Genomic DNA, 15,256 nt, shown 5'->3' on the forward strand with positions numbered 1-15,256 from the left:
AAATTGAACTATTATTTACCTTTCAGGATTATTATTTTTTTCGAAAGTAATATATGTAAAATTCTTAATTCACAGGACAGCTTACTAAATGTTAGCACCTTTTTATTGTATTCATTGTAATTATTGTTACTGTAAAATACATTATTATTAAGTCTGGTAAGTATCTAGCACAGTAACTGAGATGTAATAATTCTTTCTATACCCCCAGATGTAAGCCACTCTTGACTATTTACAGAAAAGTCATAAAAGACAAATTCATAAATATTTTGCAAGTAGGGTATGAAATATACATTAACTAGTGTGAAGTTTTGTATGATCACTTGATCTGGTATATAATTAATACTTTAGCAAAATGGATAATTGAGGTCATTGTATACTGAAACCTCATTAATTTGGACTAATTGACCCAAATACTAGTTTGATCTGCAGATTTTTTATTTTCTAGAATTTTGTTAGGATTGAGTAGCTACAGTTAATTGTTAGTCATTAGTTGTTACTGTTTACTTATTCCTCTCAACTTTGGCTTTCAGTTGCTACTATTCTAAATACCTGCTTCAAGGTATAATTAATAGTTGTAATAGCTGCATTGAGTTATTTATAAGCAGTAAACTTTGTTTTCTTAAATTGATTAAATAGAGATGCTGTACTTTATTATTAGTTAACAAAATCTTTCTTCATAGTACACAGTTTACTTTTTTTGGAGGAAAGGGAACACGTTTTTCATCAATATTAATGTTACTTCAGTGAAATCTGTAACAACAATTAGTGTATTTTGCTTAACTTTACATTTAACGTATTTTATTTTGTATTTACGGTCTCATTCAAATCCAGAATATTTCAGTTTCTTCTCCTTTAGGAAACTGGCTTAGGCATTTTGTATGTTTATCCTTACACACATTTCACTCCTTTTTGATGTTTAGTTATGTCTTACTATTCTTAAGCTTGACCTTTATTCTTGGTAGCCCATTTGTATCTAATTGTTTATGTAATTAGGTTGATTTACTATTTGATATTTCTTCCTTTTTTTTTTTTTTTTTTTTTTTTTACCTAAATGTGTTGCCCTGACTCCTTTTCACAGACTATTACACTCTTTCTGAAAGAATTTAGTAGCTTTTTCTTGCTTTATTTGCGGACGGCATTATAATAGCCAGCTTTCCCATCCTCTATTCCTCCTGCTTCCCGACCCGTACCATCATCCCTTCCTTTTCTTTCTTCCCTTTTTGGGCTTTTAATCTCTATTAATTTGCCTTCTTGGTCTCTTCTTCCAAACCACAAATAATCTGTTTAGTCACAGTCATACAGATAGGTCTTTTATTTCTTTTGTTGATAGAAAATGATGGTTCATAGTAAACAACAGTAAATAACATGCAACTGCCACAGCCTTTAAATGGTGCTACTTTCTCTTAAAGTGTTTGACTATTCACATTAGTCTTAAAAAAAAAAAAAAGGATCACATTTTAATGGAAAGTTTCAGGTAAATTCCTTTTCCCTTTAATCATTGTAATTTATTTTATTTAAATTTCAGGATTAGAGTGGCTGAACACAGAAGAGCCTGTTTCTGTCTACAAGGATCTATGTGGAAAAATAGTCATCCTTGATTTCTTCACCTACTGCTGCATAAACTGTATTCACCTATTGCCTGATCTCCATGCATTAGAGCACACATACTCTGATAAAGGTATCTGCTCTTTAATTAGTTTCCAACAGACTGTTCTGGCATAGTCACTGGAAGAGTGGCTGACTCATTAGCTCATAGGAGAATGAACATTTGGCAAGACTTCAGTGATTCTAAAAGTAATCTCTAATCTATGACATGTACCTTTTCATAAAGGGTTAAGCTTAGTGACAGTGGTCTGCCTATCTAAAGAACCAGCATTTAGTATATTGTTTTTTTCTCTGAGGCTAAGGGCATAATTTGCTTTTTTCATGATCAGATATTTTAAAAGGTCTTTGTATGTTGAGGTTTACTTAAATTTTTTCTATTAAAAAAATAAAATATATGACCTTAATTTTATACTTTTCACTGTGAAATAAAGGTTTAAAGTTCTTATTAGGAAATGTGACTAGGCTTTCATTAATATTGAATGACATTAACTGCAGTGGAATGCCAAATATAACAGATACTCTTTCATTGACCCTGCTTCATTAAAAAATGATTTATTACAGCTAATGTTTTTCAAAGCACACTAGGAAATCCATTTTTATGGTATTACAGATTCTAAAGATGTAGATTACAATTATTACATTATGTAGATTACATTATTACAATGTTTTATAGATTTCCAAGATTAAGGGAAATAAGAATTTCCTGCTAAAGATATTAAAATTCCATACATATTCTTTTTTGTGTGTGTGTGACACTTATTGGCTTTAGAAGTTTGAAAAATTAATCAATTTTTTTTTTTTTTTTTTGGTTTACTTTCTAAAAAGAGAGCATGGGAGTAATTAAATTAAAGGTACCATTTAATTAGGTTTAAATGAATTGAAGCGCTAATCTTGGAGTGGATAAAAAAAAGAGATAGGGTCACCAATCCTGTGATAGTAAAGATGAGAATAGACGATATATGTACAAAAGTAAAGGATATTCTGAAACTAAACTTTAAAGAGGAAGTGATAGAGAAATCTTCAGTGCAACTTAAACTTTAGATGCTTCTAAATTGTAATAGATTGTATATTAAAATTACCAGTCAAATGATTTATCAAGAACTCAAATATTTCTACTAGCTAAATCCTGTTATTAAATATATCTGTATGGATTTAAGAAATGTGGATATCTTATCTCCTAGGTTTTGGATGCCAGTGTTTCTTGTTCAAGACATCACATTTATTGAACATGTTATGTGCAGGGTACTCTGCTAACTGCTGAGGAAATATGTAACAAAATTGAATAAAAAGCATTATGGAACCTGAGGAAAGGAATAAGTCACTTTGCCTAGAAACATTGGAAAAGATTTCTCAGAGAAGGAAACAATTGAGCTAGAACTTGAAAAATGAGCAGGAGTGCAGCTGAAAATGAAAATGGGGCAGAAGGGACAATCCTGGCTGAGGAAGCGTCAGGTAAACAAGCATGGAAGCACAGAGGAGTAGGATTCTTGCTCCAAGAACAGGTAAATAATTTAGTGTGGCAAGATTGTAAGGGTTCATGGTAAAAGTAAAAGGAGACAAAGGTAGGTTAGATTAGGACCACATTGTGAAATACATTGTATAGCGTTCTTAATAGTTTAGACTTTTCCTTCTGTTGAGGATACAGAGATATTGAAGTTTGTTTTTGATTTGTTTTTTAGTAGACAGATGACATTTGTGTTTTAGAATGGCATTACACATGAAGTTAAGAATCTCAAAGATTACCAGTTCCATACCTAAGATCACCCCTAAAAGACTATTTGGTGAGCACATGGTGAACCCCATACCTTAAGCAGATTCAGTGACTTCCTAGAATGGATCCTTATAATCGCCTACCACTTTACTGGAAACATTGCTTTTATAGCATATTGTGACAAAAAAATTAAAAATATCTTTATATACAAATACACTTCTGAAAAGTAAAATACTTTGTAAGTGGAGCAAGAATTCACTCTCAGTTTCAACAAAGAATCACAAAGCATACACAAAGAACAGGGAAGGGTGGCCCATTCAAAGGAAAAAAAGTAAACCGATAGAAATTGTCTCTGAAAAATACTTGATAGCCTATCTATGAGACAAAAACTTTAAAACACTGTCTTAAAGATACCCAGATAACTAAAGGAAAATGTGGAAAAAGTTTAAAAAAAAAATGTATGAAGAAAATGGAAATAACAATAAAGAGAAAACCTAAATAGAAGCTAGAAAGAAATTCTGAAATTGAAAAGTGGGGACTAACGGAGAGGAGAAACTCACTACAGAGGCTCCTTGATTTATAGTGAAGCTTGATAAACCCATGGTAAGTTGAAAATATTAAGTTGAGAAAGTATGTTTAATGCTTGGTGGCACAGCAGATGGTCTCTGACTTACGATGATTCAACTTAAAATATTTTGACTTGATGGTGGAAAGGTGATACTCAGTAGAAATCATAACTTCCTAAATCATAAGGAGCTCTTTGACTTACAGTGGGATTATGTCCAGATAAACTCATCATAAAGTTGAAAAATCATAAGTCAAACCTTCATAGGTCAGGGGCCATGGAGAGATTCGAAGACAGATTTGAGTAGGAAGAAGAATCAGTGAACTTGAAGATAAGGCAATGGAAATGACTGAGGAACAAACAGAACAGAGATTGAAGAAGAGAAAACAGAGCCTAAAGGACCTTGAAACGCCATCAATCAGACCAGCATATGCATTTTGGCAGAGAATATTTAAAGAAATAATGGTTGAAAACATCCCAAATTTGATGAAAAACATGAACACAAACATTTAGGAGGTTTAGTGAAGTCCAAGTAGGATGAACTCAAAGAGAACCACGCCAAGACACATTATTATCAAACTGCCTAAAATCAAAGAGAAAATCTTTAAAGCAGCAAGAGAGAAGCAACTCATCACATACAAGGAATCTTCAATAATCAGCTAATGTCTCATCAGAAACTTTGGAGGCCAGAAGGCAGTGGGCCAATATATTCAAAGTACTAAAGGAACAAAACTGTCAACCAAGAATTCTGTGACTGGCAAACTGTCCTTCAAAAGTGAGAGAGAAAGTAAGACATTTCCAGATAAACAAAAGCTAAGGGAGTTCATTAATAGACCTGCCCTGAAAGAAATGCTAAAGGAGCTCTTCAGGTTGAAATGAAAGGACACTAGACAATAATTTGAAGCCTGTGAAGAAATAAAGATCTCAGTAAAAGTAAATACGTGGGCAAGTGTAAAAACTAGTGTTACTGTAACAATGGTGTTTAACTCCACTTTTTGTTTTCTACGTGATTTAAGAGACTACTATATTTTTAAAATTATTCTAAAAGCTAATGTTATTGTACCATCACATTTTGTTTTCTATGTAATTTTTTTTTTTTTTTTTTTGAGACAGTCTCGCTCTATTCCCCAGGCTGGAGTGTAGTGGCAAAATCTTGGCCCACTGCAACCTCTGCCTCCCAGGCTCAAGCAATTCTTCTGCCTCAGCCTCTCACGTAGCTGGGATTACAGGTGCCTGCCACCATGCCCAGCTAATTTTTGTATTTTTTTTAGTAGAGACAGGGTTTGCCATGTTGGCCAGGCTGGTCTCGAACTCCTGACCTCAGGTGATCCGCCCACCTTGGCCTCTCAAACTGCTGGCTGGAATTAAAGGCATGAGTCACTGCGCCTGGCCTGTTTTCTATGTAATTTAAGAAACTAATGCATTAAAGTAATTATTAGTTTATATATTTGGAGATACAGTGTACAAAGATGTAATTTAGGGCTATCAACAACTGAAAGGGATGGGGTGGAGGTGTTAAAGGAGCAGAGTTTTTGTATGTTTTTGAAGCTGGCATAAATTCAAATTAGAGTGTAATCACTTTAAGATGTTAAATATAATTCCCCTGGTTACAAAAAAAAAAAAAAAAAACACTAAAGAGCATACACAAAATGAAATAAAAGAATTTAAATGTTTAACTACAAAATAAAAGTCAACCAAACAAAAAAAGAGAGTACTTTAGGAAATGAGGGACAAAAAAGCTCTAAGGCATGTAGAAAACAAATAGCCAAATGACAGATAAGTCCCTCTTGGTCAATAATTACTTTAAATGTAAATAGATTACGCCCTCTAATTGAAAGGTAGAAATTGGCAGAATGAATATATAACATATTCCAACTGTATGTTCTCTTCAAGAGACTCACTTTAGATCCAAAGATATAAACAGGTTAAAATAGAAAGGATGGAAGAGGATATTCTATGCAAATAGTAACTAAAAGAGAGCTAGGATGGCTATGTTAGTATCAGACAAAATGGACTTTAAATCTAAAAAGGTTACAAGAGACAAAGAAGGGCATTATATACTAATGAAAAGCCCAGGCCGAGCACAGATTGCACCTGTAATCCCAGCTACTCAGGAGGCTGAGGCAGGAAGATCACTTGAGGCCAGGAGTAGGAGACCAGCCTGAGTAACATAACAATACCTCATTTATTAAAAAATAAAAAAAAAAATATGTAGATGATACAATGGTTATAAACACTTAGGCACTTAATAACAGACAAAATATATGAAGCAAAAATTGACAGAATTGAGGGGAGAAATAGACAATTCTATAATAGTGGTTGGAGAATTATACCTAATATATACAGGACACTCTCCCCAACAAGAGAACACTACCCAACAACAGGATTGTGTATGGGACATTTTCCAGGATAGACCATAAGTTAATGCCACAAGTTAATTTCAATAGATTTTTTTAAAAGATGAAGTATCTTTTCTGATCACAAATGAAGTTAGAAAACAATAACCAAAGGAAAATTGGAAAATTCACAAAGTGTGGAAATCAAACAGCACACTCTTAAATAACCAGTGGACCAAAGAAGAAAACATAGGTAATTGTTAGAAAATACTTAGAGAAAAATGAAAACAAAATGTGACAAAACTTATGGCACATGGTGAAAACAGGGCTAAGGAAGAATTTATGGTTATAAATGCTTATATTAAAAAACAAATATCTTAATCAAATTTTACACCTTAAGTATCTAGAAAAAGAAAAACAAATTAAACCCAAAGCTAACTGAAAGAAGGAAAATAAAGATTCAAGCAGGGAGAAACAAAATAGATAATAGAAAAGATCAGTTTGGGTACAACCAACCAAAAGTTGATTCTCTGAAAGTACCAGAAAAATTCCTAGACCTTTAGCTAGCTAGACTAAGAAAAAAGAAGACTCAAATTTTTAAAATCAGGAATGAAAATGGGAACATTACTACCAATTCTGCAGAAGTAAAAAGGATTATAAGAGTACTATGAGCAATTGTACACCAACAAATTGGATAACCTAGATGAAATAGATGAATTTCTGAAAACAACACCTACTAAGACGAAACTATGAAGAAATAGAAAACCTGAATAGACCTATATCTAGTAGCATTATTCTCAATAGCCAAGCTTTAGAAACAGCCTAAGTGTCCATTGATGGATCATAGGTAAGGAAATTGTGGTGTATGCATATAATGGAATATTATTCAACCTTGGAAGGAAATTCTAACAACATGGATGAACTTTGAGGACATTATGCTAGGTGAAAAAAATTCACAATTTTTGCCACACATAAAAATTCAAATACTGTGTAATTTCACTTATACAGGGTACTTAGAGTAGTCTGAATCATAGAGACAGAAAGTAAAATGGTAGTTGCTAGTGGCTAGTTAGAGGGGAGAATGTGGAGCTATTGTATAATGGGAACATTTTTAGTTTTGCAAAATGAAATGAGTTCTGGAGATGGAGGATGGCAATGGTTGCACAGCAGTAGGAATGTAGTAAATACCCTGAACTGTACACTTGCAAATGGTTAAAATAATAAATTTTATGGAAGAAACAATAAGAACACAAAAGTCGGCCGGGCGCGGTGGCTCACACCTATAATCCCAGCACTTCGGGAGGCCAAGGCAGGTGGATCATGAGGTCAAGAGATGGAGACCATCCTGGCCAACATGGTGAAACCCCGTCTCTACTAAAAATACAAAAATTAGCTGGGCATGGTGGCGTGCACCTGTTATCCCAACTGCTAGGGAGGCTGAGGCAGGAGAATCGCTTGAACTCAGGAGGCAGAGGTTGCAGTGAGCCAAGATTTAACAAGTTTTAACAACTATTTTAAAAATGAACCTTACAAGGTCAGAATTGTGCACCACTGGGAAGGGAATAATCAGTGGTGTGTTGGAGCTAGCTCCTGTAGGCTGGTGAGAGCCATTTGTTAAGTATGTAAGAAATTTTATGAGCCAGTGGTAATCTTGAAATCAGCCGTAGTGGGAGTACTTAGACCATGGAAATCAACAAATGCTGCAAATCAGAGGTTTTAAAAATCGCTTTTCATCCCCCATTCCTCTCACCGTATAAAAGAGCTGGTTTATTAGCATATTACTGGGTATGATTTGCTGGCCCAATAACTCACTTGTTAGTGTGGTAGAGAATACTGACTAGTGTTTTTCTATATTTGACTGTTAGAATATTGTTTGTGGAATATCTGTTTTTTTGAGATTACCGTAGAACTTTTTCTTTAATTTGCCGCAGGTTTGTGAAGAATATTGGAAAAAAGGGAAAACATGAGAAATAGTTGAGAATGCCGTTGTGATGCGTGTTCACAGAGGCTTTCTCTTTTTTTTTAAATATAACATGGATTTTTTTTTATTTTTTTTTTACTTTAAGTTCTGATGAGCGTACAGGTTTGTTACATAGTGGAATAAATTTTTAACCATTAAAAATATTTTGTCAGTAGTTTCAACATTGTATTTCAAAGAAACATTACTTCTGTAATATGCTGCTATATGAAAATCCTGATAACTTAATAAAAGAGTTTTCTATTGATTAGAAAATAAGTTCAGTTCATATTCATAAAAGCGGACATACCCGGAAATGATCACATGACAGCTCAATAAGCTGTCACTAAGTCCCTAAATTAAATTTGCTTTTTTTGTAGCTAAATGTCTTCTCCCATTACTATTTGATGTACTTCTGAATGTATCTGCAGCAGTGCTATTTATGTTCTCGAAGTGACATTTGGCAGCATATTTAAAATTCCATGAAATGTTCCACTCATTTTACCATAAAGCCAAAAATGCTCCACTGAATAAGGAAGTGTTTATTAATTCAAAACACCTTGAAAGAGGTCCAATTTCATAATCAACTTGCTTCCTCTAAATCAGCTTTTAAACACGGGTTTGTAATAGGGGGCAGTGCCACTTTCACAGTAGTGAATGAGAAATCGCAAGTGCCAAAAAGTTTGAAAGCAAAAAGCAAAATGTATTTAATAGTAATGAATTGTTCTGATGTTTAAACATTTTAAAAGAAGTAACTATGCCCTAAGATTGTTATTAATTAATAATAACTTAGTACATATTTATGTTAAACTGCAACCCTTTTCTACTTGAGAGCTTCTAAGTTTTTTATTTATGGTGTGTACATTAATGGTGTGTTATTATATGGTACTGAAATTGAACATAATGGCTATTATCTAAGGAAAAGCACTTTTGTTTTACAGGAAAGCATCTATTAGGAAAACCTTGTGTATTTTAATGTGATTGCTAGGTGTATATTATGTTAATGCATAACTAAATCAGACTTCTAAAAATCTGAATTTCATATTACTGTTGAGTAAATGCTAGTATTGTCATGTAGTATATGCTTTTTTCTGTTTTATACTTTATTAAAAATTAGAAGAATGCACTTTTAATTTTAGAGTAAAACTAAGCCTTTATAAGTCTGTATGTAATTTCACTTTGTGTCATGGTTCTCAAACCTCGCCACCCCGCCAGCTCCTCCACCAGGTTTGATAGTTTTCATTAGGAGTACTCACTCACAAGATTCAGTTGTACTGAATGAACTACTCAAAAGATATAGTTGTACTCATGGCTATATTATAGCAAAAAGATACCAAGCAGAATCAGGAAAGGGAAAAGATGCATGGGGCTAGTTGAAGGGAGACCAGGTACAAGATTCTAGAGTCTTCTTTCAGTGGAGTCAACCCAAGATGCTCTTAATTTCCTCAGCAATGTGTTGTGACAGCACATTTGGGATGTTGCCAACGAGAGAAGCTCAGAAATAACCAAGGCTTTTCTTGGGGGCTGGTCATGTAGGCAGCTTCTGCCTGCTGTCATGTTTCAAAAGTCCAGACTCTCAGAAGGAAAGCAGGTATTCAGCATAAACTGTGTTGTTTGTACAAACATTTTAGGCATAGTGAGCCGCTCTTATCAGTTCTAGGAATAGTGAAAACCCTCCCGAAATCTAAGCTCCCAGAAGCCAGGCAAGAGCCAATCTTGTCTGCACACCTTTTAAAGGATAGCAGTCAGAGTTACTATGTTAACTCTTTCTGCACACACATTATATTTTCTTTATTCAGTAGTTTGTCTATGTATTGTTAAATAAAGTACTATGAAAACATTGCCAATTTATGGCACATTTTCAGATGTTTAGTGTGGACAACAACCTGACACCAGTGTTTGATTTGCTTTCAAATTTGCTTCTTATTTCTTTCCCAGTTTAGTGTTCAGCGATTTTGATCCTTTCATTTTCCTGTTTCCATTGTTCTTAGTATAAAAACGAAAATTTTGCCTCTCCAGCATCTTTTCCATACCCTTCTCATCCTTCCTCAGAGCTGTTCTAGCCTCCCTGGCTTTCCTTCAGTTCCTAAGTATCATCATTCTTCTTGCTTTAACACCTTGACACAGTGTTCCCTCTGCCTGGAATCGTCTCATCCTTTTTGTCTAGTGAAGCCATGGTTGTCTTCTGCATCTCAGAATGTCACCATTACAGGTGTTTTTTTCTTTTTAAACATCTTTCAAAAATGCCTCAAATATTCTCAATCCTTGCATTTAACTAGGTTTTTACATTGCCTGTGATTAAACTACACATTCTACTATAGTATATACAGTTGTAATTGAGTGCACTTAGAAGTATACATCTCTCAATAAGACCTTTGAAGCTTTAAAAATAGGTATTTTAAAAAGTGGTTTATTACTAATATTTTAGAAGCAGTTATATATTTATCATGTTTTTTGTTTGCTAGTCAGAGACAAGATCTCACTCTGTTGCCTGGGCTGGAGTTCACTGGTACAGTCATAGCTTACGGCAGCGACGAACTCCTGGGCTCAAGTGATCTGCCCGCCTCAGCCTCCTAAAGTGCTGGTATTACAAATAGCCTGAGCCACCATGTATGTGTGGTTTTTGTTGTTGTTGTTTGTTTTACTTCACTGAAAAGAAGGAAGTTATAATTTTTGATATAGTTTATCCTTCCCTCATTCCATTCCTCCTTGCCCTCTTCTCTCCCTCTTTCCTGTCTCCCTCTCTTCTTTCCTTTCTTCTGTATTTTTTCTTAAATGGAGTAATTTTGATCCCTATATTGGCAAAGGATTCATAAATGGAAGAATCTTTTACATCCCCTTTTTACTATGCATGATTAACAGAAAAAGCAAAATAATTTAAGAAAAACCTGAATATTGAGGTTCTTACAGAAGAAAATGGGAGTGGATATTTGGCAATTGTGTTTCTATGTACATCAATATAGATCTCCTATTTGGACAATATGATATGGTTTATTATACAGATTTATAAATTCCTTCAGTATTTATGTCCTGTGAAATCATTCGTTTTCTGCTTATGTACTAGGCACTGTGCTGGAGAATAATAAAACATGCATGGGCACTATGTAATTAGTAGGCATTATAGTCTAACGAGAAGGCATATAATTAAATAATCACATACATATTTTTATAATTTCTGATTAGTGATCTATAGAAAAAAATTATAGGCTGCTATGATGACATTATAGAGTTTAATCCGGAAGAAATCTTTCTTGTGAAAGTAAAAATTGAATAAAAGACAATGTGCCTTTAGTAGGTGAAAACAGATGAGAACGTTCCAGTCAGGGGGAACACTGTATGTCAACCCTGTAAAGCAAAAGGAGTAATGATATTATTGAGGAACCAAAGGAAGTCCTAGAATACTCAGGAGGAAAAGGGTGTAGAGAAGATGCTGGAGAGATGAGATTTGTTATACTAGAAACAATTGAAAGCCAGTGAAGGATTTTCTGCAACAAGGTGACATGATCAGATTTGTGTTTTTAAAAGATCAGTGACTTCAGGGTGGATAACTCCTTGGTGGACAAAAATGTATATGGGAAATCTGTGACAAGGCTATTGTGCTCTCTGTGAGATTGGATAACAACTTGAAACCAGTCATAGCTGATAAGAGCAATAGGATTTGATTGTGGATTAAGTATGGATGATGAGAGAGGGCTGATTGGTTATTACAGAGATGTCCTATATTGGTTTTTTGCTTGTATAATTGGATGGATGATGGTGCCATTCAGTGACACGAAACACTGAAAAGGTCATATTTGGAGGGGAAGGTTGTGAGTTTAGTTTGAAATATCTTTGAAAGTTGCACTTCATTCTCCATATGACTTCCCATTTTTCTTAGGATAAAGATGTAAATCTTTACCATGACTTACAAGACTGATCCCATCTGTATGTTTATTCTCATTTTGTCCCACGTTCTCGCTTGTTCTCTGTGCCTAGTCGCTTACCTTCTTAAGTTTCTTCTATCTTTCATACTTCCTCTTTGTAGGTGCTGTTGTCTTTCCCTGGAATCTCCTTCAGTGTTCTCTGCACCTAACACCTCATCATTCACATCTCACTTCAGTCATCACTTCTTCAAGGAAATGTTGGGATATATTCATCAGAAAGAAAATATGTGTGATACATGATAACATTTTATGATAAATATTACATATATATAATGTACATAAAATGTATATGGATTTAACTCATGGATTCTTATTTAAAATTCACTGAGTTATAAATCATTACTGTGATAATTTATTTTCGTGTTCAAATTGTCCAAGATTTGACTAATAGGATCCCCTTCAGGCTGTGTTCTGTGTTCTTTTGGCATTTCTTTGTCATTTTTTGAGTCCTTCCTTACTAATCACACGAAAATATTTCTAGACGTATCTTATGTTTTTCCATTCCAACTCGGAGTCAGCTATTTCTCTAAGGAGCTTTGATTCCTTTTAGTAGGGAATGGTGTTGAGAAACCAAGGTCTGGGGACTAGATGTGCTCATTGCTACAGTGGTGTTTTTGCTTCTAGTCTCTCAAGTAATTCAGAAATTACTTAGGCTATTCCATCCCACTTCTCAGCTTCCCCCATTAGATTATGTTATTCATTTGAAGGATAGTTAGATTTATTTTTTTCTATTTGTATTTCATTTTAAGTCCCCCTCCCTACCTTTGTTGACTTTGTTTTTCAGTGTGTAAGACAATATGGTCTTCATAGTGAGGATGAAACAGATATTTAGTCTATCTACCTATCCCTTCTAACTGTTCCTGCCTTCCCATTTCTGTCCCATATTTTTAAAAATTTCCTTTTAAAAAAAAAATGGCATACTGTAGACATTTTTATACATTCGCTTTTTTCATGTAAAAATTTATCCCAGGAGTCACTTCATAACAGTTCATAGAGAACTTCTTGACTTTTAAAAATAACTGCATCGTACTCCGCTGTGTGTGTGCCATACCTCATTCAGCCACTTTCCTATCCTGTGTGTTGGCTCTTAGATCATTCCATATTTAGCAATTATAAGCAATAAATAATCTTGTGGGTATGCTTTTGTCTTGCTGGTAGAATCGCCTAAGGATAAATTCCTAGATGTGGCATTGCTGGGTCAAAGTTAAGTAAATATGTAGTTTCGTTAGGTATTGCCTAATTCTCCATCAGGAAAGTTGTACCAGTTTGTATTTCTACTAGCAGTGTGTGAGTGTACCTCTTTCTTAGGTGCTGCTTCAATAAAATGTTTTGACATACTTTTTAATTTTTACCAATCTAATAGGTAGGAAATGGTATCTTGGTATAATTTTAAGATGCATTTTTGAGTTGAGTTAATCTTATGTTTATATGGCTGTTTATTGTACATGGAGTTTTGTCTGCCATTATATCCCCTAACTGGTTATTGTTTGAGTATATAAAGGCTATCGATTTCCATGTGTTAATTATGTATTCTATCTTCCTGAATCTTCTTTTTTTTTGAGACGGAGTTTTGCTCTTATTGCCCAGGCTGGAGTGGAGTGGCACAATCTTGGCTCACTGCAACGTCCGCTTCCCAAGTTCAAGCAATTCTTCTGCCTCAGCCTCCCAAGTAGCTGGGATTACATGGCGCTTGCCTAAGTTTGTATTTTTAGTAGAGACGGAGTTTATCCATGTTGGTCAGGCTGGTCTCAAATTCCCGACCTCAGGTGATCTGCCGGCCTCAGCCTCCCAAAGTGTTGGGATTACAGGCATGAGCCACTGCACCTAGCCCTGAATCTTTTATTATTTGACTTAGTTTTATAATTGAGTCTCTGGACTTTTCTTGATATACTGTTGTATCTCCATATAGAAATTTTTCAGTCTTATGCCTCTAATTGATTTCACTTGTCTAATTATGTTGGCTAATCCCCCACACACCACCCCAATTTATTGTTAAACAATAGTAGAGATAGTAGGCATTTTTTCCTTATTCTTTATCGTATTGGAAGTAGTTCTGTTTTTATACTATTGGAAATACTTCTATTTTATACTATACTCCTATTTTTATACCAGTTTCTGGTTTTATACTCAATTAAATTTAATCTAAAGTATGAAAGATTAATGTAAATAATTATGTGTCAATAAACCTAATTATTAAAAAGAATCTATCTCTGCTACTTCTGGGTTTGGAGGAGGATGGTGGCCACCTGACGTTGAATCTCCCCACTGTCCCTCCCCTCTGTTCCAAACAATAAAAAGGGGAGAGCAAGTAAACCCACACTTGGCCCTGCATTTCACGATACTAGGAGACAGAGAATATCATGGCTTCACATTACATGTAAGTTCAGAAATAAACTAAATTCCCATAAAGGTTCTATTGCTGTAAGTCTGTGGATGCCAAGAACAAGTATAGGAGAGACTTAAAAGACTCCATGAGAATAAGTAGAGTGGTTCAGAGTACTTAGACAAAGCACAAACAGAATAGTCTCCTTACCCCCAGAAAGAGAAGCTCCAATACAAAGTATAAAATACTGAACACAGGTTTGGATATACTAGACCATATCACCAGCTCTTCAAAGAGTGCAGGACTAGGGAAGCCTCAGAGAAGCATTGCTCCTGGGAGATAATCAGCTATCTAGGAAAGATGTGGTTTCCCTTGGAGACAGGCCACTGAAGGGAAAGAAGGAAATACGAGGGAAAAGCTAAGGTTCTAATGGAAACAAAAGAGAAAGAAGATATACCAACCCCTCCTTTCACCAATGCTATTCATAAATGAAACTGCCCAGAAAAAGGGAACTGTCAGAAGAGGGCGCTGTCAAACTAGGAACCCTGTTCACAAAATGAAGAGGAATAGAAAAAAGCAGATCACAGCTATATAAAAACTACTGCAAAAAATGCTGAAAGTGCAATTCAGAGTTAAAATGTTGATACAGATTCTCTAACAATCACAAAATTGACAAAACTGTAACACCTTCCTTCATACTGGATTAAATATCCTCAGTCAGCATTTAGGAGTAATGAAAAAAACAGCTTGAATCACAAATTAGAAAACTAAGAAATGGACAAAAAAGAAAAAAGGAAAGGAATGTTAACTGAATCCAGAAAAGAGAAGACAAATTC

At 34.6% G+C, this 15,256-nt stretch overlaps 1 protein-coding gene across 3 annotated transcripts in view; it reads left to right on the top strand.

The window, feature by feature from the left end:
- Window positions 1-15,256, top strand: part of NHLRC2 (NHL repeat containing 2) — a 61,828-nt gene that overhangs the window by 2,309 nt on the left and 44,263 nt on the right. For 2 of the 3 annotated variants that reach the window (XM_007964123.3, XM_073019383.1), the window contains exon 2: window positions 1,526-1,678. In XM_007964123.3, the coding sequence (XP_007962314.1) occupies window positions 1,526-1,678 (153 nt within the window). Of the gene's footprint in view, window positions 1-1,525; window positions 1,679-2,786; window positions 3,108-15,256 lie in introns of all 3 variants that reach the window. The other variant, XM_073019382.1, reaches the window with a different exon arrangement.

The sequence above is a fragment of the Chlorocebus sabaeus genome, chromosome 9 (assembly GCF_047675955.1).
Source record: "Chlorocebus sabaeus isolate Y175 chromosome 9, mChlSab1.0.hap1, whole genome shotgun sequence".
NCBI classification, from domain to species: domain Eukaryota; kingdom Metazoa; phylum Chordata; class Mammalia; order Primates; family Cercopithecidae; genus Chlorocebus; species Chlorocebus sabaeus.